The sequence below is a fragment of the Lonchura striata genome, chromosome 10, assembly GCF_046129695.1.
Source record: "Lonchura striata isolate bLonStr1 chromosome 10, bLonStr1.mat, whole genome shotgun sequence".
In the NCBI taxonomy this organism is placed as follows: domain Eukaryota; kingdom Metazoa; phylum Chordata; class Aves; order Passeriformes; family Estrildidae; genus Lonchura; species Lonchura striata.
Window position 1 is genome coordinate 12334884 of NC_134612.1, and position 27603 is coordinate 12362486.

The 27603-nt window shown below is 38.2% G+C and overlaps 1 protein-coding gene across 1 annotated transcript in view; it reads right to left on the reverse strand.

The window, feature by feature from the left end:
• The window catches only part of DNER (delta/notch like EGF repeat containing), a 110567-nt gene extending 91645 nt beyond the window's left edge, over window positions 1–18922 (reverse strand). Inside the window, exon 1 of the mRNA XM_021536795.3 lies at window positions 18550–18922. Coding sequence (XP_021392470.1) covers window positions 18550–18792 — 243 coding nt within the window. The 5' untranslated portion in view covers window positions 18793–18922. The remainder of the gene's footprint in view (window positions 1–18549) is intronic.
• Between the last annotated feature and the right edge of the window lie 8681 nt (window positions 18923–27603).

The following is a 27603-nucleotide window of genomic DNA, read 5'->3' on the forward strand; positions in this document are numbered from 1 at the left end:
TGTCAATCACTGAATTGTGCCCCCGAGCGCGGGGTTTTTGTCCCGCGGGCGAGCATCAGCAGGGCAGGGACAGGGACAGCCCCGATGTCACCAAATCCCGGCCCTGCCTGGGCTGCAGGGCAGCTCGGCTGGGAACCCCCCTGGGCACCTCCCTAGGCCCTGGGAATCACATCCCATCGCTGTGGGGGCAGCTAAAGGGCCACAGCTGGGAACAGCTGGATGCTGAGACCGCGGGCAGCACAGGCGCTCCTTGCGAGTTCCACACTGGTCTTCAGCAACATTAGTACCTTAGGCACTAAGAGACAGTCTGTGTGTCTTCTGCAAAACCCTCTGCAGAAAGAATTGTTCCACACTATTAAGTCTTTCTATTATACATTCTCTATTATTAGATATATTGCTATTTTAAGTTCTTCTCCAGGTCTGACAACAAAACTGTATAAACAGACTTCACACTGACAGCATTTAATTGCTTTGCATGTGCATTGTTTAATGCATGAATGATTCGAGCAATTAAGAGCCAGAGGTGCTGCTTAGTTTCCATCCTTTTAGAACCCAGGAAAATCTAGTGAAATAAAGCAATGATTCTCAACTGGAGTCATGCAGTCCGAAACCATTCAGTGTGTCTTCTGAAAAAAGAAAACATGTAAAACATGTCTATGATCCTAGGGTTTAACAGGTATAACTTTTATACTTTTGGACTATCAATATCAATTTTCAAGCATATTTTAAAACAGCAAGAACAGTTACTTTGTGGATGTCTATAGAACCAGAGCATTTATAAGCAATTCTTTCAAATGATTGATTACAACTGAGAAACTTTATTTCATTCTTTAAAAAACCAACTAAGCATTCAACCATTCAGTTAAGACAGCACCAATAATTTCCCCAAAGAAACTTAGATATATAGTGTCAATTTATGTGTCTAGTGAAGAAGCATTTCTCTTGAGAAATCAAATTGGGTTTTTCACTTTTTATCATCATACGGTTCTATTTCCAACAACTAAAAAAATACTTTTACTTTCAAAATTACACGTACATTCAAAATGCAAACACGTATAAAACATTATGCTTTTTACAGGAATAAGATAGTTCTGAATTTCTAAGAAACAGAGTTGAATTATGGTTCAAGATAAACAGAACAATGCTTATCATTCAGTGGTTTTTACTGCATCAAAACAACAATATTATTATATAAATTATATATAAGATGAAAAATATTAATTTTAGAAGCCAGATAAACAGAAATACTTGTAACTAATTAGTTACCCCTATTCAGAATGAAACAGGATTTTTTTATGTTAATTCTAAGAAGACAAAGACCTTGAATTAGGACATACTTTAGCACAGTCTCATGGACATGGGTAATTTTGTTAGATAAATACCTAAAAGACTCTCAGGGCACCAGACTCTAAAGTGGTATCATTGAACACTTTTACTGGTCTTACCAGCTGGTCTGAATTGACATGAAAGGGGAAACAGGTCCTGTTAAAGGACCTGACAGTGACTGGTGTATAAATCAAAACACATCAATTGCAAAACTCTAGTTTTCAAAACCCTGATTTTAAAAATGTGCTGAATTGGATTTTTAACTTTGAGATTTCATATGCTTTCCTAAAGAAGAGATGACATCCAGATGACATTCTTGTAACTATTGGAATATTTTTTTATTACTACAGCTATTGCACCAAGTTCAAAACATTTTGTTACAAATGCCAACCCATTATGCAAATTTCTTTGTCTAAATAGTTACATCTTTCATATACATATTCAGGTTCCTAAATTTCATATATTTTGTTTAAAAGTTATGAGGCGTTTCTCATTGTTAATTGAAAAACAGATGCTAGGATAAACTTTGTGAATCTATATGATAGCTCCTTTTTTCAGATTAACAATCTGATTTTATCCTTCAGCAACCCAGACACCTGAATTTAAATTGCAGAGGAATGGAGATGTGAGCAAGATCTACCTTTTCCATAGACACTGTGTCTCTGATGTACCAACCATGAAGCTGTTGGAGCCAACATGCACCAAGCCTGGCTTCTTTCAGACAATGCACACTTATCTGTCAGGTGATTCTCCTGGAGAAGGCTCATTCTCTGCATTAGACCAAGTTACAGAAGTCTGTGTTGGCATGGGATCCAGAATGGCAAGGAGAAACAGCCCTTATTATTACAAACAATAAATAGAATTTCTTACTTCGAAGAAATGCCATTTATTGTCTGTAAATAAATAATTATTTATACCTATATTATTTGTAAAAGAAAAAATTCTTTACGTCAACCAAGTCCAGAAAAGGCAATTGGCTGACAATCAAATATTGATTTGCAATTTGTAGGCAAACAGCTGGGAGAAAGCTGGATGTGCATCAGCATTTATAGAGAGCTGACCTGGCAGCCAGGGAAAAATGAGCAGGAAAAGATTTCTGCATCTGTAGGTTACTGTAATTAGTAAAGAGCATTTTGTGAAACTTCCTAAGACACAAAAACAGAATTGGCTCATTTTATTCATATAAACAATAGACTTTCATGTGGTCAATTTGATGACTACATTCAGCTTTCAGTTGTTAGCAGATTTTTTAGGGTAGAAAATAAGCAGACTACAGATGGGGAAAACATTGGAGCTGGCTCAGCAGGGTTAATTCTGGCATGATGCTGCATTACCAGTCAGCTGCAGTGCCTCAGCACCACACTCCAGGGACCAGGGTAATTGTGCATGGAGCTGGCAGGGTGTCAGGAGCTTTGTTAGCTCCTGATCAGCATTAACCATTCTAAATAAAGCTCAGCTCTATGCAGACAAATGTAGGTGACTCCCCATGATCCTCATCAGTACCCTGGAGCTTTCTTCCATGTGGAGTATGCTATTTCCCCAATAACAGATAATGGAAAGTGACTACTAGCAGGAGAAAGGTTTTATCCAAAGCTGTTCCACTCCAGTTTCAGCCCTTCTGTACAAAACTTCCCAAAAACTTACAAGGAAAGGAGGAAGTTAGAAGAAAGCAGACTTTTGCATTGTCACAGGTGCACAAAAAAAATCCTGCAATAAAGTGAAAAACAGAATTTGCATTTGGTGTGCTTATTACTACAGAGTGAAAGTGTTTCATCATAATGAGAGGAGTTTTAACCATTACTGAGAATTACATAAGGTTATAGTCCACACAAAGGAACATTTTCAGGCATTCAGAACCACTCTACAGAAATTAAGACAAACTAAATTCACCAGAATAATTATTTGTAGAAATTAAGACAAAAAATTCACCAGAATAACATCCTGTGACAAGGCAAACTGGTAAAAGTAAAAATAAAAGGGGGACAAAATGAAGGCCTAAATAGAAAGAGATATCAAATGAAGACCTTGGCACAACTAAACATAGCATCAAAATCCACCAGATTGCTGGACGATTTACTAAAACACTTCTAGAATAACTCTGATAGGGACAATAAGAAAAGTAAATTAGTATCAGCAGGTAAAAATCTACACTACCTTTCAGCTCTGAAGAAGACTTCTATAAGCTCTAAAAGGTCGCCATATTGATAAATTGTACAATAAAGTTTGTAATTTTTGGAATGAAAAATACAGAGTCAATTTTGTAGTCTGAAAGTCGATATTTTTCTTATAAAATCAGGAGATTTCCAAAGTGAAATGTGAGCATATCTCACTTCAACATAATAGAAATAAAGAAACTTTTGATGTTTAAGAAAATGGTGAGAAAATTTCTAGGGGCAGATTATAAATCAAGCCTTGAAATACCAAGTTTCCCAACCTTTAGATCAAAAAACAACAATGTTAACAGATCAGGCAGGAGACAAGGAAGAACAAGCAAGGTGAGAACAGGATTTTTTTCTTACATCTATTTGGAGCCAGAACTATTTTATCTAAACTGACCAATAACGTGGTCTTGCAGATATTGATCACTATTGCAGTCTGTTAATCCAATCCACAATCAGCTGAGTGCAATGTAAACAGTCATTAATTAGGAATTTAAATATGCCTGCAAAACAGATTCTTATTTCTTTCTTTCTTCATTCACCTCATCTTGAATCATATCAAATATTTTATCTTCACAGAGAATCCAACAAAAAACTCACCCTATAGAGATACATAATGAAAAACATTATTTTTTTTTTTAAAAAAGCACAAAACCCAAGGGCACCTAGAACAAACCGTGCTTACCACATCTATACAGCATAGCAAATGATTCAATGCTTCAGAGCAAGGCCTCTGAGCTGCACTGCTCTGTTCAAGCCATTTCAGAGTACCTGAAGAAATGAGCTTCTTGAAGATCTTCAGCAGCACCACAATCCACTGTGAAAAAATTAAACCACATTTGCCACACCTTTGGGTATATCTGCATATATATAAATGATGGGAGTCCAATTCAACGGCTAAGCTCAAATGCATCTTTGTAGATAATTTTGTAGATGATTTTAAATTTTGCTAGAAAGAAGTTATTGTTTCACAGCTTCAATAATAGATTATTCTAAATCTATTCCAAAACCCATACAAAAGTAGAATCTCAGATTTTACTTACACTATCAATCTGCATGAGTTTTCACAATGTAGAAAAATAATAAAGTTGCTATCTGATCTAGTTCGTTGAAACAAAACAAGAAGATGAATTGCAGCACTAGTAAGAGTTCTTTTTAGTAAGAGTCATCTGATTTTCCAGAAAGCATTTTTAATTTTATAGCAAAATCTTGAAAACAATTTTGTTCAGAATGATGCCTCTGTGCTTCATAGGATTTTCAATTCCCATTCTCAGCTAGCTTGGTGGTAGGAGCCATCTACCTGTTCCAGAAATATCTTTCCAGAAACATCTTTCCAGAATAAACAGGAACAGTAAAACAATTGTGAAATTGTAACTACAACTGGAAAAACTCATTGAAGGACTTAATCCATCAGAAATTCAATCGTACAAATAAAACCAAAAATTATCAGCAGAGAAGATTTACAAACACTGACTCCCAACATATTTCACAAAAAGGAATTTTGGAGAAAATTCTTTTCTAGAAGACTCCTCTCACTCAAACTGGAATAAGAAGAGATGCAATCCACTCACACTTCCAAGCTGATGTAGATGACTCTGCAATATGACTTCAGCAAAAAGGCAAGTGACCTCCACATTAGTTATTGGCCAAAGCAGAAATGAGATCTAAAAAGACTAAAGACCTAAGTCTTAAGTGAAAGTCACAAGTGAAAGTCATGGTTAAGAAGATAGTCAAAACCAAGGAAATCTACTAAATTTTTCAAGCATTGAGCAAGTTTCACTAAATATCTCAGAAATAAAATGTAGCTAATATTTCTAGCTGGTAAGTCACTGCTGAGGTTATTGCTGCTGAATAAAAAATATTTTACCTCTAAGTCCATAATTTGTCTAAAGGAGTAAGTGAAAACTAACTGGATCACTCTAGTTAGTTCTCTAGCATTCACTGTGGAAATGCATATCAGATTTGCTACCAAAAAAAAGGAAAAGAGAATAAATATGATTATTATATTTGGAAATTCATTAGCAATGAAAACTGACTATTTTTTCTCTAAATTATCTGCTTCTTGTATATCCCAGTTCATACCTTAATGCCAAAAACTAGTTCTTAATATTTCTATTCATGTGAAATCCTATGGCAGATGTCTATGTCTGCTTCTGTATTAAAAAACTATGCTGACCTTAGAAGAAGCAAAATTCAAAAATCCATAAAGATGGCTAAAAATAATGTGGTTTACTGTATCCACATGAACAATGGTATATAACATTATAATAGGACCAGAGAAATTCATAGTATTTCATACCTGTGAGAGCGCTAAGGACACCTGGAACACTACGCAGCATCATTAATGCATTTACTCAGACCTGGAAGGTGCTAAAGGAAAGGCCAACAGTCAAATTCTCTATTATGTGAATTCACCTAGCTGAGACAGAAAATTCAAACCAACTATCCTTTTAGTTATACCTAAAGAGCTGTCAGTACTGAAAAGAAAATCCCACAATGCCATTGAAATGCAAGTCAAGCAAGAAAAGAAGCTATCAGAATTTTTCAGCATCTAAATCCTCTTTGTCTAAGAAGAAAATAAAAACTATTTTTGGCAGCTAACTTTATTTATGCAACTCACACTTGAAAGACAACACCAGAAGCTACAAAAATTACATCCCTGCAACTGCAGTGAACAGATGCCTAAGCATCAAACAAACTGGGAATCAAACAGATGTTGTTCTGATAAAGGTAGAGGAAAATCAGAAAAACTTACCTAGAGAATATTTCAAATAGACTGCCTTCTAAAGGTCGTTTGAAATATATATTTACTCATCTAGCTAGTATCCTCAAAAGTATTCCACACCCTGTGAAAGTCAAAGGCAAGGGCAGCTTTGTGGCTCAGGAGCAGCACTGCTGTGGGAGTGGATGTCAGACCAGAGCCCCAGCCCAGCTCTCCTTTCCAAACCAGCCAATGCAGCAATGCAAACTTCCCTTGCTCAGAGCATATTTTGTACATGAAATCAAAGCTTCTATAACTGTCAAACTCCAGAGCACAAACACAAGTGCTTTGTCATTAAGCCTGAATGTATTGATTTCCTCATTCTACGATGGATATCTATGGCACATATTTCAGCTTATTTGTTATACAAGCTTAAAAGTCATCCATAAAGTTTAACTTTTGTCTTCTTTTTTTTCCCCAAATGCTTCTTGTATTTCATGTCTTAACTAAAGAAATGCAAACACATAATATTGTACTCCACACTCATCTTCATCCCACTTACTCCATGAGGTTTGAAGGAACTATAAATGACTTATTATTCTACTCATCCATAATTGCAGTAGAATGACTGCAAATTTTTTTCTGCACTGGAACATCCCTACGTGCACTTTGGCTCCCTCTGGGTTGACATGATTGTCCTTAGAAAAAAAGCAGATTCTTCTAAAATGAGGGATACAAGTTTAATCAGCTCAGCTTGATCAGCAATCAACCTTACATCTTTACAATTCCCTTGAAAAACAGAAAACCTCATCTCTGTTATTTTAAAAAGACTGAGAAAAATAAACTGTTTAGATCAACAACTGGTACTCAACAGTCTTAGAGTTATCTCCAAAATTAGATTAGGTAATGGCAAGGTTAACACCTAAATCAATACACCATTAAATACTCAGGAACTTTTCTCTCCAGACACCACAAGTGATAGAAACTTCTAGGTGAACATAGGGGTTATCAGAAAACGACAATTCATTGATTAAAATTAGTTTTGTGCTGGCACCTCTAATCAGAGGAGGCCAAATCACAGCTGTGTTTCTGACATTTTACCTCCTTTCTGCAGCACTACTGTTCTGCTCCAATATCAGGGAATGCTGCCCCTTGAAGCCCCCAGCTGCAGCCCCACTCTCAAAATCAGAGAAGAGGATTTCAAAGACCTAAGACTACCAGGGTAACTTGACATTCTCAAGACTTCACAGAACTTCAGCTTCACAGAACTGTCCTGCTCACTGCCAAGAAGCCTGGAAGAGCCTCTGCCAGCAAGCAGCTCTCATAGCTCAATAGCTGCTGGCAGAAAAAGCCCCACCTCCAAGTGGGGTGAACTTCCACACCGTAGGCAAGGAGCTTAGAAGATCTGAGAATACAGAATACAGCTGGATGCAAATGTATCTTGGAAAAGAAAAATGTCCTCAGAACTAGAAATCTGAAGTTGGAAGATGCTGCACTACTCATTACAAATTGAAAAGCACATGCATCATGCAAAAATGAGTAAGATGCTACATTTGCGTTTGCTGTGTGTCACATACTAAGGTTTGTTAGCACTGCTGTCATTCCAAAGTATCCTTCAATTTATTACTATGATGATTTACATTAAGTCTCATGTAAACATAGTATGGTTAAATCACTCACAAATATGTTATATTAACAGAAAAGCCTCAATGTTCCTAAATAAAAACCAGCAAAGTTTGGACCATACCCTGGTTTGCTACACACTGCTACCAGCAGGACTTGATAAGCAGAGAGCAACTATCTAACTGATAGATCTATCCTGCTATTCTTATAGCAGGCCTTTGTGAAAAGGTAGAATCACTGTAACTAATGATCCATCCTTTCTCACTCATCTGCAGAAAAGAAAATTATGAAATTTGATGATTGCAGGGGAAGATGTTTAAGTGGGGAGAAAGGTGCTTTGGAATCAAGTGGCACAGCTGACCTTGTTCCTGCAATCTTTCACCTTAGAGAATTTCTTTGGTACATTCCAAGAAAGCAGAGCTCAAATGACCACTGAAATAACAATTTCTAAACTTACACTTAATACTTTCATAGACAGAAAAATTACTATGAGTTTACATCGACTTTAAATGATATCACAGTCAAGTCCCAAGCAGCCTTCTAAAGATGTTCCATATTTTTAGAAACCTCTGTACAAGCCAGGTCCCCACACGTCCTCAGAAAGATTATCAAGAATTTCTGTAACAGCAACTCAGTACCTTTCCATTACTTTCAAAAGGCAATAGTTAGACAAATTTTAACATTAGAGTCTATTACAGTCATGTAAATTAAGTCAATTTGTCCTTCTTTCAATTAAACATGTTAATTTCCCAGGGGACTCAACACCATTTTCTTCAGTTGTCACATATGCCATCATCACACAGTACAATGTAGCCTTAAAAAGAATCAATCAAGTATCTGATCTTACAGACCCTGCCCATGTCAGTAAACCTCATGTAACCCAACTCCCTGAAATTCAAAGACATTCTCAAATGAGAAAGTTTCTCAGATCCCCACATACAGCCTTGGTGTTCCATAGTCACAATAAATGCCAGAAAACTGCCTTGCAACCATACAGCATAATTAGAAATCTGAACACAAGAGGCATTTAGCTCATAAACTATTATTAGACATTTACATACCTTCTTCCTTCTGTTTAATGTTCAGTTTGTCTGAAAACGGTTAAATTTGACTGAAAATTAGATTACAATAGAAGTACAAGTATACAGTCAATTGCAAGTTATTAATAGACTGCTAAGTGTGTAAGAAACCTAAAAAAATTATTCTGGTTAGCCATAACAGAAATTCGTTCACTAATTTGATTTTGTTAAAGCTATTTAACTATTTGCTTAATTTCTTCAGCAGAAGAAACCATACACCACCTTGAAAGCAAAAATAAAATTTGCATTAATTTGTACAGATTTGCTGAATTGAATGCACAAATCATTAAGGCTGAATAAGAAACTGAAGAATTGTCATTGGGGCTCTTGGTGATAGTTACTGTCCTTATGGACAAACACAACCAATATATATTTCAAAGGGAGATCACACCAAATACTAAGTCTGGAAAATTACAAAAAATTGTCCATTTATTTAGCCACATGATTTGATTAATAGCTGATACCCAAAATAATTTAACTATTTCACTGATACTGTTTTTTTAAGGGATTGTTCTTGTCACGAGATTACTTTCAGACTCTTCCTGTTTGTCTCTGTATAAAAGTAAACAAGTAGTCCATCCCACATAATTAAAATCTTCCCATATCTATTACCAAGTTTTCTCGGGGTGCTTTCTATTTCTGCCTTCTCTATCTTGTAAAAAAAGTTACCTCAATGTAATTTCAGGGAACCAAGCACTGTTTGTTCATAGAAGGGAACAACATTCTACCTTCTTGTGACATTATCTGCACATCTTTAAATTGCATGTTGAGCACTCAGGCTCAGTGAAGTTTCTACCAGATACACCCACCAAAACTTATGGATATTCCTCCCAGAGAATCAGAGTTTATTTATTCAGAATAGGCATGGTTGAGTGAAGTTACTCCTCCTCTTGTACACTTGTCTTTGACAAGCTTCAGCTTTGTTAGATCCAGCACAAAGGACCAGATAAGGGCTACCTGGGCTGAAAGAGAGGCTTGTTGGAAAGAAAAGGAACCCTATCTCCTTACTTTCTTTACAGCTATTGTTCCTACCTTTGAGCTACCTCAAAGTCTTCTCAAACTGACAATACAGCTGCTGTTGCAACTAATAGGTGAGGTACAACAGAGTTCTCAAAACCATTAACATTCAGTGACCTTATCTCAGTAAAACAACCCTACTTTCACTGTCAATTGGAATTCTGTTCTTACCTTATTCAAGAGCACCTTGTTCACAAACACCTTTGCTACAGAAGTCTTTGAAATACTGGTCATTCATATATTGCCCTGTTTCCAGTGGGAAAGAACATTATGAAACTAAATTATTCTGTAAACTGCTAGACTGAATATTTGCCAGATACAAAAATAGTCCAAGTGGTTGATTTTTTTTTTTTTGTCTTTAATAAGAAAGCTTTTTTCATTAGAATTTAAATGTATCCTGATAGGATCACTGATATGTAATTCAGAATCTGGCATTTCAATACTATGCTTCCCTATAAAGTACTTCTCACTCAGCAGTCTTTATATTTATTCACAAATTAACCTTTTGAAAACCCAGGATTAACTGAATTTACAAAGGAGAAATGGAAGTAAGAAGGTTCTATGAGTTTTTGCCCAGTGTGACTCAGCAAGGCAGTGAGAATTGCAAGAACCAGATCCTGATATCCCCATTCCTAGTCACTATGTATAAATTCCAGACCTTTCTATAGAATTTACAGCTACTTTTTCAGGGTTTACACCAGAATGTAATACTAAAAATACATTATAATTGTCACAGCCTATATTATTGTAAAGCAAACCAAGGTCATTATTCAAGCAAATTTGAAAAATAATATAGGACAGTGATATGTATTGCTGAAATAAAACAGGCTCCATATGCAGCACACAAATCAGCTTTTGAGTTCCTGAGTGCTTCTTTGTAAGAGATTACACTCAGCCAATAGAAAAATTAAAGAGTTTTCTGGCCAAGCAAATACTACTTCCTCAATGTTTATTTTGATGTGTCTTTCTCTTGTTACAAAATTGTTAGAAAATTACAAATTAATCACAGATTACGATCTTTTTTCTAGTAATAAAATTACAATTTCTGTTTTGTGAATTCGTATTGACAAATGAAAACTGTTGCTACAGAGAACATTTATTTTGGCGTTTATTTTATTCCAGTAACAAGTAAATTGGAAAAACTATACAGAACCAAAAAGCTGAATAAAACTTTTTTCCTTAAAAACCAACCCAAGACTGTTAATAAATAGTGCTCTGCAGTGTCAAATGTACATAATAAGCTACTTTTACCTTCAGCTTTTGGCTTAAATGCCACTATGAAATTTTAATGCAATTAGCCCTACTTTTGCTAAAAAATGTTTTTTCAACTGATGCAGGCGCACCGTAAATTTGGATCCTTTCATTTGGGGATCACCATACATCTAGGCAGGTTGCTGAGCTAAGCTTATCACATCAATCAAAAGTATACTAAAAAGATTAATATTATCGAAGCCTTCCCTCTAGTGCAGTTGGCAAGAGACAGGTAACCTCTCAGCATACATAAAAATGTAATTTGGTATTGCACAAAACCTTTTTTTTTAGATTAACCAACAAACAATAGCAATACCATTAACTGACTGACTCCTTTCAGAAAGGGCATTGCAAAAAGAAAAATATTCACTATATTCACAGAGAGGAAAGAGTGGAATAACTTATTTTCAGAGGGAAAAAAATACAACAGGGGAATGCAATTATATTGAAAAACTGAAAATGAAAACTAGCAAAATTATTATTTTCCACTAAATTAAGATATGGGATTAACTGGAACACAAATGTAACACAAAATATAATGGGGGTTTGATATTTAACAAGAACAGAGTGAGCTGTGAGAGCACTAAAAGCAACTGCAAAACCAAAAACCAACCAACCTATACTTGTAGTCAAGTGGACACTGTTTTCAGCAAACCCATATCAGCCTATTAAATCAGAATTTTAATTTTAATTAATCATCTGCTAAGATTTCTAGACTCAAGATCCCATGGTAAGTGAGATCTTGCTAAATACCACTTCTGAAATTACTGACATTATTATTGCTACTCCTGTAACACTGAACCAAGGCATTCAAGTCCATTTCCATTGGGAACTTGCTCCACTAAAGATGAGTTGCAGAGCTACTCAATACACACATGACAACATCAAGTTACATTATTTCAAAGGAAAGTAAAACAATGGTGGATTTTAAGCAGATATGATTACAAACTGATTCTCTTAGATCAAAGAGCATAAACTGCAATAAAATACAGCGTATGAAAAGCTGAAGCATCTTAGCATAGCATATCTTCTATTATTATTCAGTTACTTTACACCTGATCCAGCTTTTTGCAATCTTCAATCATAAAAAAATTATTGTATTGAAAGCAATACATGAAACTTTCATTTATATTATGGAATTTTTCAGAACAAAATAGTTTGCACTATATGTAATGACCTGACTAGCCTTTAAAATGAACTATTTTTAACTAATTTAAAGGGAGGCATTTGAGATATTGGAAAAGACAATACAAAGATTCCAAAGGTCAGTGTCTAGATGATACCTAAATAAAAACCTCTCATATAACTGAGACAGTCTGGGTTATTACATCATTCCAGTTTTATTCTACAGATATTTACAATAAATTTGTTTAGATCCCATGGCAAAAATCACAGCACAATTTTTTATTGACTGCTTAGGAAACTGCTGAGCAGACTCTTACATATTTTCACATTATATGCTTCAAGGCAAGATGCTAATTTTAAAAGCTTAAATTTTTAACTGGAAATACATTTCTACTACACTTAGAGAAACCAGATGTTCTAAAAGCTCAAAGAAATTGGGCGTAGAAACTAGTTTTCACATTTATTTATTCTGTGCTATTTGAAACAACACATTGCCACACTGCAGAACTTCACCAGCTCCACTGCGACCCTGGAGATGAGAGTTCACGAGGTGCCTGGACAATACTGCACTTGCAGACCACAAGAACTCACAGAAAACAAATTACACCCATAAATTCCATGTGACACACAATTGTAAATTGAAAACAAACTCAACAATGATGGTGGAATGTGAATATAGTAATTTGTGACTATAGTAGATGTAAACTAAGTGTCCTGGAATTCATTTTTCAGATATCTAACAGTAACATTGCCATCTTAGGAGTCCTGCCTGCATGGCAGGAAGTTTGTCAGCATCCAAGTACAGTTTAAACTTGATGTAAAACAGACATATATAACAACAAAGAAATAATTCAGATTTCCAGCAAAGGGAAGGCAGGAACAGGACAAGACTAATAGACAAATGCAAAATCTAATGGGGAAGAAAAAAATACAGGTGTGTGTATATACAGAATGGTTTAGACTGGAAGGAACCTGAGAGAGTTCTCTTCTCCAAGCCCTGCTCAGGTCACAGTGCTTGAGTGGTTGGGTGGTTTTGGCCACACAAGCTCAGAATCTCCAAGGATGAAGGTCCTACAACTGTTCTAAATGTCTATTCCAGTGTTTGACCACCATCATTGCAAGGAATTTTTTCCTTAGATTTCTGGGACTTCCCCTTCTATAAGATGTGTGCCCCCTCTCTTTTCACTGATCACATCTGGGAAAAATCTTGCTCCTGCTCTCCATGACCACCCATTAGGTGGTTGAGAAGAGCACTTGGATCCCCCTTTGATGCCTCCAAGTAAAAACTTAGGTCCCACAGACTCTTCTCACACACAGTATATTAATGAGTGCAAATATTTAAATTCTGTATCCTGAAAGTACTGCAAGAGTGAGCAGAGCTAGTCAGAAGGAAATAACATGGTATCTCAAAACTCGGGCCAAAGGACATCCAAATAAAAGAATATTTGAGGGCATCTGCTAACTTTACATGTTATCTTTATTAAAGGTAAAAGAGCAAACACAGTGGTCACATCACAAAACATTTGAATCACAAGAACCACATAATCTAAGTATATACCCTTCATTAATAAGTACAGAATGGGAAAAATAGCATTTTCAATATATTAGAGAATTCATTACTAATTTATGGACTGGAGAGTGTTCAGAAGGGATGTCAGCACTTAATAGAAAACAGAATCATGTGAGGAATTAATCAGGATACTGACACCAAGGTGATTTAGCAGTTAGATTAAAGGATGTCCTTTTACACAGCACTGTCCAGTGCAACCTGAAATAACCTGGCCAATGTAATTCACACTGCTCACACTGAAGTATTAGACCAGTGAGCCAAGTAACAACAATCCTTCCTCCTGCAGCAATTTGCTAAGTCTGGATTTCTGCATTCAGCATTAAACACATTACTAGAAATCTATTGAGACAAAAAAAAAAAAAATATTCAAAGAAAAAAGAAGCAAAAACCCAACACAAGATAAAAATACAAAAGCGGGGGTCAAAGGACATAAAATCCTGAAATCCCTGCACTAAAGTCTACAAACATTCAAATACTATGATCAAAGACAAAAGTAAATTCATCTGGCATTCAAATGTACAAAACAAAAGGGAGGGAATGAAGAACAATCAGGCAGAGATTCAGGAGGGAAATAAAAAAATCACTTTAAAAAGTAAAAAGTAATTATAAGAACAAAATTTAAAATGCAATCTATTGTCCAGTTTTTACAGTATCAGTTCCTTCCTTGACTTCTTTAAACTCAGGCTACATCCTTCTAGAATTCCATTATAAATAAAATGTCCATAATTATGTCTAAAAAATATTTTCTGTTCTAGTTGTGGAAATACAACCAGTAAACACAACAAATCATCCTCAAGACCAAAGAGAACTCTTTGCTACTAAAAGAGTTACTTGAACACTATCTCAAAAATGCACTGCACCAGTGGCTACCACGTCACGCTCAGAAGTGGAACAGTCACTCATCACTAATCAGACTGGATAGAAGAGAACTGCTGCGAAGTCAGAGCACTGCTTCAGTATGCTTGGATGCTATTTGTTTTCTAGTTTTCATTACTGTCAATCTATAAAAAAACTAAAAATATATTAAAAAGTAGCAAAGTAAAAGAATGAGAGAAAATTATCAACCAAAAGAGAGAGAAAAAAATTAAATTAAAAAAACAAGCAAGACAAGCAACTAAAACAAAGTATGTATGACAGTATTTTAAAATACATTAATAATTTAATATTTCTTCATGTGATAGCCTTTTAATGAAATTAGCACTAGCATGGGATCAAATAAACATAATGCAATTCAATGCAATTAGCTAAGTTCCAATTTTGTATTTTTAAGCAAATTACAAAATTGATCATGAAGGTTTTTTATTTCCTAACTACTTATTGTGTGCCTTATGTCTCTAAAATTATTTCATGAAGTACTAACACAAATTAATTTTTACATACAACTTTCTGGGTCAAGAAAAACTATTTTATTGGATTCTGTATATCATTAAACATAACACAGTAGTGATTACATTAGTCATATAAAAATATTGTTTTAAAAGTAAAACACAAATAAAAAATTAGGGATTATAAAGTTAATGGTACTTTAGTATCTGTTCATTTCAGTTTATTTCATCAAATTCCCTCAGTGTAAACCTGAAAAATGGCCAATTTCAAATTCCCACAGAAAAAAGGCAGTTGATTTCACTATAATTTTTGTACAATTTCCTTGGGAATACATGGGATTTCTTTGCTCAGACCAAAGTATAAGATACTTCAAAACAGTAATTCTATGTCTCCCTTAGAGACTAGAAGTGTTGTAAAGAGAAGTGGGGAAAAAATTCAGAAGCACGAAAAGAAATGGAGGTAAATTAGAGCAATGTCCCACAAAGAAGAAGCAGATAATCCATAAAAGAGAAAAAAAAAAAAAAAAAAAGCCTGACATTTGCAAAGCAAAGTATATTCAAAGCATAAATAATGTGAGGTATGTACAAATACATAATTCATGGGGTGGATGTACTAGAAGGACCTGTAATTTCTGTTGTTAAATAAATAATGAGTTACTAAAGCAATTATAACATGAAATCATGGAATTGGCTTGCCCCAGTAAAATACATCACTTGGTGATAGGAAAGCTCTGGACTTCTAGAAGTACCTCATGTTTACGTGATGTCAGTTTTATTCTTTTCCCATGCCAGCACCAGCATCCACAGATTCATCAAAACTAGTTACAGTAAAATATTCAGGGGTAAAATTGCTGTTCAGTCTCCAGGTTTGACTCTCAGCAATCTTTCTGCATTATCAACTTCACCATGCCCAGCTGACTCACAGGCACATTGAGAACATTTTGTCTTCATTCTAAAATCTCGACACATCTGAGCAGAATCATTGAAATGTTGCCTTCACTACAAGAAGCAATGTGAAAGTTAATTCTATCTTTTAAGGGAAGCTGGAATTCCCAAAGAACTCCAAGAATCATAAATTCCAAACCAGAAATAATTCCATCCAGGACCATAAATTCCAAAAATTCAAACTCACTTTCCATGATCTGAGTATTTAAAGACAATAATTCCCATTCTTTCTTCCCTTCCTGGCATTTCCCTCTATGAGTCCAACTGTTCAGTACCAACTGCAGCATTAAGACAAAAATCCCTATCTAGATATATCCCAGTGATACCCTGATTTAGCCAATAGTTTTCTCATAACCTGTAATGATACATGAAAAAATCCTTACAGTTCTTTTTAAATCATTATGGTTATTTACTGTCACTGAATTAGAAAACGTGACCTTTCTTTGTGGAAGTTTAAACTATTAGGGCAGCTGTTAAGCTCTGAGGTATCTGAATGACAGAGCAACACAAGAAGTAATGCATTTGTACATTTATTCCTTATTTTGATAAAATGAGCAAAACCTCAAAGATGGGCATACTGTGTTTATTTTACACCCTTAAAAAATCCTTCCTGGTCTCCATTTAAAGTTACATTTCAAAACCATATTAACTTTCCGGAACTACCTGGTATCCACACTTAAAACTGCTGATGTGATAGCTAAAAGTGGCACTCATTTCTTTATCAGTGTTCCTTGCAGAGGTCATTACTCACTGTTTTATAAAAAGAAACAAATGTATAACACCATAAGCCTCCTGTTATTAGTTAATAGAATGCATAACTGCTGTGAAAACATTGCCTATGTCTTTTATTAGACAAACAATTAAACCCAGATCCCCAGGCACAACACTTCATAGGAGGTGTGATGGCAGCAAGTGCTACATTTTACTAGGTCTTCAAAAGGGTCATTAATCTTTCAGTCGTCGATCTCAGACACTTAAGTCTAACAGCAATGTGCAGAAGCAAACACACAGCGCTCTCTTTCTTTGTAGAGATAGAAGCATAGTAAACTCCTACGACAAGATCTAAAATAGCCAAAGATAAATCTCTTTAATCCACTTTCATCTCTCCGATTTTACAGAATCTCATTAGTGTAAATATTTTCACTTTCATTGTTACATTGAACCAGTTGAGGCATTTCAAGGGAAGCAGAGAACTCTGTGCATAGCGCTCCTACTTTACAATCACTCTTACACTCGACTACACATTAAGTCTTCAGTAAACGTATTATCCCTTTCATCTATTTAGCAGTATAGTTCAGACACTACAGGACAAAGGAACGAGAAAATAAAGACTAAAAGGCTGACTGAAATTACTTGAAGTCATTTGCTTCCATGTCAAATGCACTTACAAGCAAGAGCATTGACAAAGCAATGGTTGTCCATCCACAGAGCCCTTTGTACACCACTGTCACGGAAAGTACCCCAGCATATACACATGCAGGAAACAAACCTCTGTGTACCTGCACCGGCTTTTCCTTATCTGGAGATAGACAAAACTGAGTGTTTGTGAATTTCTTAACATGATAACAAAGATCCTTAATGCTAGAGACAAAAGGGAAAAAAAGAAAAAAAATACTATTGCATGTTACAGTAATTAAATTCAAATATTACATTACATTAGGTCCCTATATGACCAAGCACATTAAGAGATATATTCTTATTGCTTCTCTGTATTTTAGATCATTATCCCTACTTTGAGCGTTCCGGTCTTTCAGAATTCAAGATCAATTCAAAAGCCACCCGAAATGTGGGAGCGAGCACTCCTAGCCTATGAAAATAACCACTGGAGACACGATTTAAGGACTAGCATTCAGTGCAGTAGAGCATCCGCTTCCAAGGACCATTCTTTTCACCTTCCAGTAAATCGGTGTTAAATAACCTGCGAGGTCTGGGCGGCGGGGCTGGCTGAAGTACCGGCATTAACCTGGCGGGCACCGCGGGGCTCAGCCCCGTCCTCCCGAGCCCCGACCGAGCCCGGAGCCCCAGCCGCTCCGTCCGCCGCCCGGGGCCGCGGCTCCCGGCGCTGCTCGCAGCCCTCAGGGCCGGCAGCTCCTCGGGAAGCCCGGGAAGCGCCGGGGCACGGCAGCCCCGGGTGCCCGCGGCGGCCGGGAACGGAGCCGGCGGGGGAGCGGCCGAGCGGGGCGGGGAGGACGCGACACCGCCCGCCACGGACCGGGGCCGGCCGGGGCGCCAGGGCCGGCGCAGGGCAGCGGGAAGGGCGGGATGCGGAGCGCGGCAGGGCGGGCAGAGCCGCCCGCGGACGGGGCAGGGGTGAGATGGGCCGGGGGGAGAACATTCGCTCTGTGCCCGCAGAGCGCGGGGACACCCAAGGGCAGGGACAGGCACAAGGACGCGCGGCGGGCGGGCGGCGCTGAGGCGCGCCCCTTACCTGGCAGGAGTCGCCGGTGACCCCCGGGGGGCAGGTGCAGCTGTAGCCGATCGGGGGCTGGGGCAGGATCAGCTGGAGGCGGCGGGGCGGCGGCAGCGGCGAGCAGGTGCCGTTGTTGCGGCAGGGCTGGCTGAGGCAGGGGTCCCGGCCGGGGGGCGCGGCGCTGGCCGGCGCGGGGAGGCAGGCGCGGCGCTCGGCCAGGGCGAGCAGCAGCAGCAGCAGGAGCGGGGCGGCTCGGGGCATGGCGGCGGGGCGTGAGGTGCGGGCGCCGCTCCGCTCCTGGCGGCGGCAGGGAGGGAGGGAAGAAGGGATGGAGGGATGGAGGCAGCGGCCGCCCTGCTGCTCCCGGCCCGCGTTCCCCGGGCAACGGGCGGGCGGGGCCGGGCCGGGGCGGAGCCGCTGCCGCGCCGCCGCGGGACCGCCAGGGGGCGCCGCCCGCCCGCGGCGCGCGGGCCCGGCGGGACGGGCTGAGGGGCGGCGGGGCCGGGGCCGGGGCCGGGACAGCGGGACCGGGACCGGGACCGGGACCGGGACAGCGGGGCCGGGGCCGGGACAGCGGGGCCGGGACCGGGACAGCGGGGCCGGGACCGGGACCGGGACCGGGACAGCGGGGCCGGGACCGGGACAGCGGGGCCGGGACCGGGACCGGGACCGGGTGTGCAGCGACCCCCGGGCCGGGCCGAGCCCGGGCGCAGCGGCCGGGACCGCGCACCAGCCCCGTCCCGCCGGCGGGGGCTGTGCCGAGCTGCCGGGGCGCGGGGAGCGGCGCTGCGCCCCTAAACGGGAGCAGCGCGTTCCTGAGCCGCCCGAGGGGCACTCCGCGCTGCCGGGCCTCCGCCCGCGGCCGGGGCCCGGGACGGCGCAGAGGAGCCCGGCGGGACCGAGCGCTGCCCTGGCTTAGGCGGGCAGCCGGGGAGGGACGCTCCGGCCTGAGATCAGCTCACCGATTGCTGTTTATTTACTGCCTCACAAGTGAAATTCACTGATGATTTCTTTAAAGTTCTGTTGAGACCGAAGCAGGTCAAATGAAAAGCATAAACACTAATCGTATCATTCTTCATACTGCAAAGAACGTGTATGTTTTCTCAAGTGAGATTACCTACGGCTGATTTTTAAAAATCGATTTTTATTTTAGCAGTCTTCTGGGTGTTTTTCTACTACCTCTTACTAGCACTAAGGTACGAGATCTGTTAATCAGCTAACAGAACAGAGAGATAACCCCTGTTCTTTGGCCTTCTATTAATTTGCTTCTGCAAAAGCGAAGTATTTGAATTTTTCATAACTAATGACTTCTCACATCCATATTGCAGGGTACAGGAGGATTCCTGCTTACAATTTTCATTAAGTGTCACACTTCATTTATGGCCAAAACCTCTATCACGAGCAGAAATAACTGGTGGTGCTAAGCGAACTGAAAATTCATCAGGGTATCAAGCAGCTTGACCACGATATGTTTCCCCAGCCCCGTTCCCTCCTCGCAGCGCGTTCGGTGCCGCTCCGGCTCCCTCTGCTGCCTCCGCGCCTGCTGCGGCCCGGGCGCTGCAGTGACCGCTCTGCTCGAACCGACTCCTTTTACATTTGACAGGATTTGTTCTTGATAAGTCCACAGAGGTTGCTGCTGTCTCCCTGTTATCTTCCAAGTGCTCTCAAATAACTTGTATATATCCCAGGTTGCTCTGGGATTTGCTGTTAAAGCAGCAGGGCCGTAATTCTCTCTGTCCTCCTTCTCAATAAGGTTTGTCCTTTTGCAGTCTCATAGGACTTCACCTTTCTGCACAGGCTGTCAAAGATACTTGTTAATAACAAGCTTCGGCCAGTTCTCTAAAAATTTTATAGAACTGATTATCAAAACCAGACAATCTGAAAAGATGTTCTCCTCTCGAAGCTGACCCATCTTTCTGCTCCAGCTCTGCTTCTGGCCCATGCTAATTGTGTTGAGCCACTGACTGACGTCCCCTATCAAAGAGGATGGCTGAACAGTCAGTTATGCAGTGACTCTCTTTTCCAGATTTTCCTGTACCCCCAAAGGGTTCAATAATTCTCGTCTATATCTGAAGGTTTTTAGGAGTAAGACATTTTAGATAAGCATTGGAAAATATGGTTTCAGGACTGACAGCTACACTAGACAATGAATTCTGTTGGTGGAGTAGCCTGGTAATTGCAGAAAATAACTACTTTGAAAATAAGCTGGTCAACCAATGGAACTGACCAAGCAGGACATAACACAGTGCTCCGAGTCAGATTGTACATATCTTCATCACATTTTTCTTAGCTTTTCACAGAATATATAAACAATGTTTATATTATTTTAATATGGAAATATTTAACCTTACAACAGAAGATATTATGCTTGCCCAATTACTTAGTCATTTTTTTAAATGCTATTTCTTTTTATGCATACTAATGTTCCAGTGTGCATAATTTAAATAATTTTATAGTCAGGTTTCCATAAACAAATTACTAATCTTAGTATTCAATAAGGATTCAAGCTGTCTCCCTCATTTACACTAGCTAGGATTTGAATTGTATTACCACCCTAATAGCTTATTAGTGTGGCGTAGATAAGCTACATTACAGCTTAACTATTTATTTTGATGGAGGAGTACTCATCCTCTAGTGGCTTGAAGGAGATTTTGCAGAGATTTTTTTATCTCTTTTGATTAAATATTTAGTAAAAAGAAACTCCCTCTCTTACTTGCTAAAAGAATGCCACATACTTTAAATATCTTCCATGACTACAATTACCTATTTTCTAAATATCGATTAATTCGTTTAAAACTACTAATTATTTCTTGCATTTTTCTTTACTAGCATAGGAGTTAATTTATATAAGAAAGTTACTGTGTTGAGCCTTTTCTGAGCAGTGTCTGGACTGCGATTCTTTTGTTGCTTGTTTTGGGTCAAGTTGAATGACCCACACTTCAATTTATCAAAATATTGGAGTACAAATTTAAACACATAAGTAGTCCAGTAATATTCAGTAGAATTCAGTAATATTCACCTTGGAAGGAACGTGCGTAGGTGTTTCATATTGGAACTTATTTTGTCTCCCCTTCCTGGGTTTGTGAGGGCAGTTTTTAACCACAGGAGAAAGGTAGTTTAAGGCTCTGAACAGAAACAGAATTTTAAAAAGTACATTATTTACTGCTGTAGTTGGATGAGCAGGAAATACTGCTTTATTTCTGTGTGTGCACCTGAATAATTTCAATTTTTCTTCTCTCCTAGCACAGACTGGCACACACCTTGCTCCCTGAACATATGTGGGGATTTATCTGCTTTTCTACCCAGCTCTTGCACTTATATTTATTTTAACTTGTTCCCCTTTATTAAGCTGTTTGAAAATTGCATGTTTTCTTCTTCTTGTTTGCTAACTTTGCAGTAAGAAGGGGTGATAATCCTCCTGATTCGTGTGCCACTGTGTATGTTGTTATTTAATGTCTGCTGGGCAGGGGAGCAGTGGTACAAGTAGGGAGGTGTTGACACAAGGAATATCGAGAGCTGTCAGCCCAGGTGGAGAAATATTCTTCATTGTGGGAATCATAAATTCTTGGGAGTCACAAATCGTGCTTTAAGACAAAATTCATAGAGCAGAAGTTAAACTCTTCTATTAGGGAGCACAGAGCCACTGTGCTGTGAAAATTCATGACATGTTTTATCAGTGGCAGGCAGTTTAGGAGTGGCAGCATTTCCCACATCTTCACCTGTTTGCTTGGTTCACAGCAACTTTTATCAGCCTGTGTGGGTTTTATTTATTTTTAGAACAATAAGATAAAATATACACAGTAGAGATATTTCACAAACAGAGCAACTCTCAGATATCTAAGAAAGCTTTCTCTGAAGTTTAACAGAGATTTTCTCAATGGCCAGTGCACCTTTCTCCACAAAGCTGTACACAGCCTTTGAACACAGGTACTCTTCAGCCAAAATGTGGTTTTTATACTCTCATAGATCACCATTTTGTGTGACACCACAGCAAATATTATTGTACATCACAAAATGAGAAATTTATCATAGGAAAAAACTGATCTGGACCTACCTCTAAGCAAACTGCATTGGGTAGAATTCTACATATTTATACCAGGCTTGAATTCACTTGTTCAAAAAGTCACTCACAAAACACTTGTTGCAACTAACACAGGTGCAGTGTAAGGTCTTTAAATCCTATGGTGTAGATACAACAAAGTAATTAAGAATGTATAGGTTTTGTCATTTACAGTCTTCTGCTCTTCTCTTAAGCTGTAACTTAGACTTTCAAATAATGACCTGATGTAACTACAACTTCAGTAGAGATAAAGAAAATAATTCATAAGGTATCATTCATCCAGACAGTAATTTTTAGTTAAAGAAACAAAGCAAGTGCAAAGCACAGGATCAGAATTAATTAATGTCAGAATTACCTAAAATCTTCATCCTAGAATTTATAGAGATGTTTCAGTAATTCAAGTGTTGTGCTTAATATGGCAGGAATCAGAAGTATTTGACCGTAAGAACTTCAAGGAAGCGAGATAGCTGAGGAGCTATATTGCAGCAATTAAATGAATTTTTATTTCTATGAATTTCAAGATGTGCATGGCAGAGGATGTGACATCCATGTTCTGCTTGACTGGAAACCTTACACATTAGAAGCTATAAAAAGGAAAAAGAAAAATAAAATGCCAATAGACACCTGACCCTACCTCTTTGTTCCCCCCTCAAAAAAAAACCAAAACAAAACAACCAAAAAAAACCCCCATAGGATAATTTACGGACAGGTTTTAAGGCTTAATGCTTCTTTTGTTATTCGTTCTGGGCAGTAAACAAAAAGCTAATGCTTTAGTTTGGTTGGTAGACACAAAAGAACCTGAGATTCTCAAGGGGCAGGCAGCAGTAAAAAATACCCCAAATAAAGAACTGCTTTTATTGCTTTAATTTCAGCACAAAATTTCCCAGAAAATACAGAACAGGATTTATAAGTTGCAATTCTTTATTTCATGCAATTATTCTTTCAAGCCTTTTTCAGGGATTAATTTGAAGTATTTACCAATTTATTGTTCCAACCTTACTAGAGTTGAAACTCACAATAAAATATTACTTTTTTGTTATCTGTTTTTTTGTTACTTTATAATTAGTAGACTATGGCTCAATTTGGGTTTTTCAGTCTTTTCAGGTTCATTCTCTCCTTTAGAATTTATTTCAAAAAGAGATCGCAGAATCACGATATGGTTTGGGTGGGAAGGGACCTCAAAGATCATTTAGTGCCAATGATGATTTAATGCCAACCTTTCACTAGACCAGAGCTCCATCCAGCCTGGCCCTGAACACCTCTGGGGATGAGACAGGCACAGCTTCTCTGGATAACCTGTTTCTGTGCCTCACCACCATCACAGAGAAGAATTTCTGGATTTTTGCCTAACAGCTATGGAGAGGCTGTGGTAAGTACAAAACTCATCCTAAAGCTCTGAACCACTGGTTTACACAATGCTGAACCTTGCTAGAGAAAACAACCAGGCCCTAATTTCTGTAAAAATTAAGAATAAATATTTTATGTTTATGGGAAAACAATGAAGCCAGTATAACTTCATTGTCATGAAAAACAGAGCCACTGTGCATGACATGGTCTTAACATCAACCCAAATTTAGGGAAAAGTAGACTTGACAGATGCAAAGTATCAGTGGTGTTTGCAGAGGCAGTGGATGTGTGTTGGCATTCCACACAGGCCACAGTCAGAGTTAATGACAGCCTGTTAGAAACTGTACCATTTTGTTTTGAAAAGGTTTTAAGAAACAGTGGATAATGTTGTAAGACAGTTCTGGGCCAGTTTTCATGAAGCCTCCCACATAAAGAACCTCTCATTTATTTTATATTCAGACTAGAAATATGCATCAATTACAGTATCGAGTCTTTATTTGAAGAAAACAAGTCATGAAGACAGGTATATTTTTCTAAGGAATCATATTTTTAATCTGAATTATTCTAGTTTTCAGTCACCAGATCTAATTTTACTTTGTTTCCCTCACAGATTAAGGAGCTACATGCTCATAAAATAATTAACACAACATTTTTATTTTGTAGGTGATTCGACATTAAGATTAAGCCATTTTAACATGCTTTTAGATGAGCTGAACATTTTGTGGTCACTCTTTATTAAGATTAATATGGTATAGCTCACATGGACATATCATGGCAATAAAAGTTGAATCTTCACCATTTCTCCTTGTGTAATCACTGCACATGCAGTTTCTTCTTGCAGTTATGTCCCACTAAGAGTTACTGGTTTCTGAGGAAACAGGTTGAATGTTTAGCTTATGTAAGCCTGTAAAGCTTTTATAGGGAATAGGCCAAAAATTACATGGGCTTTTCCTTAGCCTGTAAAAATCTTCAGAAAGGAATGTCAGAGTGTGGAACACAAAATAAAAAGATTCTTTATATTTACGCATCTTAATCATTAGCTTTATAAATCTTAATCTTTATGCATTTTCACAAATAGTTATTTGTTATATATTATTCTAATCTTCACATTAATTCAGGTGTGAAAGAGATGCATTTTCACAAAAAGTTAGACCTTCTAAAAGAAATAACAAGAAAAGCTATATCCTCTTTGATAAGTGCTTATATTGACAACTAACTAACTGGAATTGCCTAATTCCATTTGAGAATTATTTAAAATCTAAAATTATTGTGATTAAATTTAATATTTTAATTTATTTTCTCACATAAGATTAAAAAGGAAATCTCTAGCAGCTGTTAATTTTTTGCTTCCATTTCCAGATTAGGTAACAGTTCTGAGACACTCTTCTCATAAGCATGTTCTACTTGATTCTGTGCATAGAAAGGACAAGAGGACCTCTCCACTTTATCTTACCATTAAAGCATAAGAGGAGGCAAAGTCAGGCACTAGAGAAAAACAACCCATCATGAAGGGCATAATGAGATAATATCAACTATCACAACAAGCCACAAGCATCCACAGCAATTGTCATTTATCATGATCATTTCTGGGGCAAATATTATAAAAAAGAAGCTTTTTAAAGATTTTTTTAATTGCCTGAGGCAGCCGTGAGAATATTCAAGTGCAAGGTTAAGAACAGGGAAGGGAACAACAGTTCCTTCTCAGAGTACTGGAAGACAAGAACTTTCTGTTTAATGTGGCAGAGGAAAAGGAACTAAGGAATATACATGGAGAAAAGAGACAATTAACACAGGCAAAGCTGCAGTCTGTGTATCTGTCCCCTGAATAGGAATAAGCATCTTTGTCTGTAGTAGAAAAAAAAAAAAAAAAAAAAAGCCAGTTACATAATGGATCCAATACAAGCACTGAATTATGTACATGGATAGGAGAGGACCTACACAAAGCTTCAGCGTATTCAGATCCAGTGTGGATGCAAGAATCTACTTTTGAAGCCAGAGTGACAGGGAGGATGGGTGTATCTAAAAAAAAAAAAAAAAGTAAATCTCTTGGAACAATGATTAAAAGCCTTGTTTCGGACTTCACAGATATGAAACATCTGGACAGCAGTGCTATTACATCAGGATTGCAATTTGGTCAGAAATAGTCTGCTTCAGCACAGAAGGATAAAACCTTTAAATTATTAGCATGAAGGAAGCAGTTCAATGTGTTTTAGTGCAAGATCGCTGAAAAATAAACTATGAGAGAAGAGGAAAGCAAGAGTGGGGACAGTAACTGTAACATATAATGTATGCAGCAAAAATAAGGATGAGAAGATAAAAGTGACATATAGCTTTATGATATACAGCTGGTATTGCGCAGCCTCTGGCCCTGTTCTAACAGTGCTGCCACAATTCAGGAGCTGTAAAGGTTCGACTGCCTACCTAATGCTACCTGTACATCACTTCTGCTCTTACTTTTGGAAGAGTTGTGTAAGAGATCAGCTCTGCTAGGGCAGAGCAGAGGCTGATGAGTTACAGGCTCACCTTTGGCAGGGCACGAAGCACTGTGTTCCTCCTATGATGTGCTGTCTGTACAGCCTTAACTCCAATCTCTGCTTTTTCACTGTTCTTCAGACAAACGTTTTTCTATGAAACTTCATAAACAAAGATTGCTTCATGGATCCATAGATTCCTCTCACGGAATAACTGATACACAAAATGAAATCTTACTTGATTTGAACTAATTGGTAGGTTCTTGATAGATCTTTTTCTGTTTTGCCTATCATAGACAAGCAGGACCTATACCAATTCAAAATCAGGCCTCCTGCTGAATTCTGCCAATATCAAATGTTACTGACAGCTGGAATGTACAAGGGTCTGAACATTGGGCATAGGATCCTAAACAACATCTTACTCTGTTCCTTTGCCCATACATTTCTTAGGATCAAGGCTTAATTAATCTGATTAATCTTTGTGGTAAGCATAGACTTACCACAAATCTTAATTAATCTGCACAGTGAGATTTTGGTAGAAGATGTATTTTGCAGGTCTGTATCACTAAACTTTTGCACTAACACAGTAAAGCAGGAGGTGAGTGATATAACATGGCCATAAATGTCTTTAGCATCTCCATGGACATCCATAGCACTGCTGGTCACTCACCTATCAGTACTCATTTTTCAAACTCCATATACAGGACAGAAATAGAACTTTATTTTGTACATTTTGCATTCCTAATTCCTGTCTTTCCATTTTCAGAATGCTATTTTTTGCTAATACCTGTGAAAACTGCTCTTTCTAGAAAATCCTCTATATGCAACTATTGCATCTCTCCATTAAGTGCTGTCAAATCATGTTAACTACTTACTCCAGAAAAAATTGGAAATGACCAGGTGCTTGCTGGGGCAGAGATTAATGTGGAGTCATAACAGTTTCTCATCACAGGTAAGTGCTAACTCATTCAATATTAAAAAAGAGAGGCAAAGCCAGAAAAAGTTTTGAGACTTGAAACCATTTTGAAAAGTAGAAGTAATTAAGGCCTGTAATTTTCAGACAGGGATGCTCTGATGTGGAGATTACCCACAATCTGCAACTGAGATTAAGACCCTTGTGTTTTCCATGTATTTTATCAGAAAATCTCAAAAACCTCTATGCATATAAATACCTCCCATTGAATTTATTTAAAT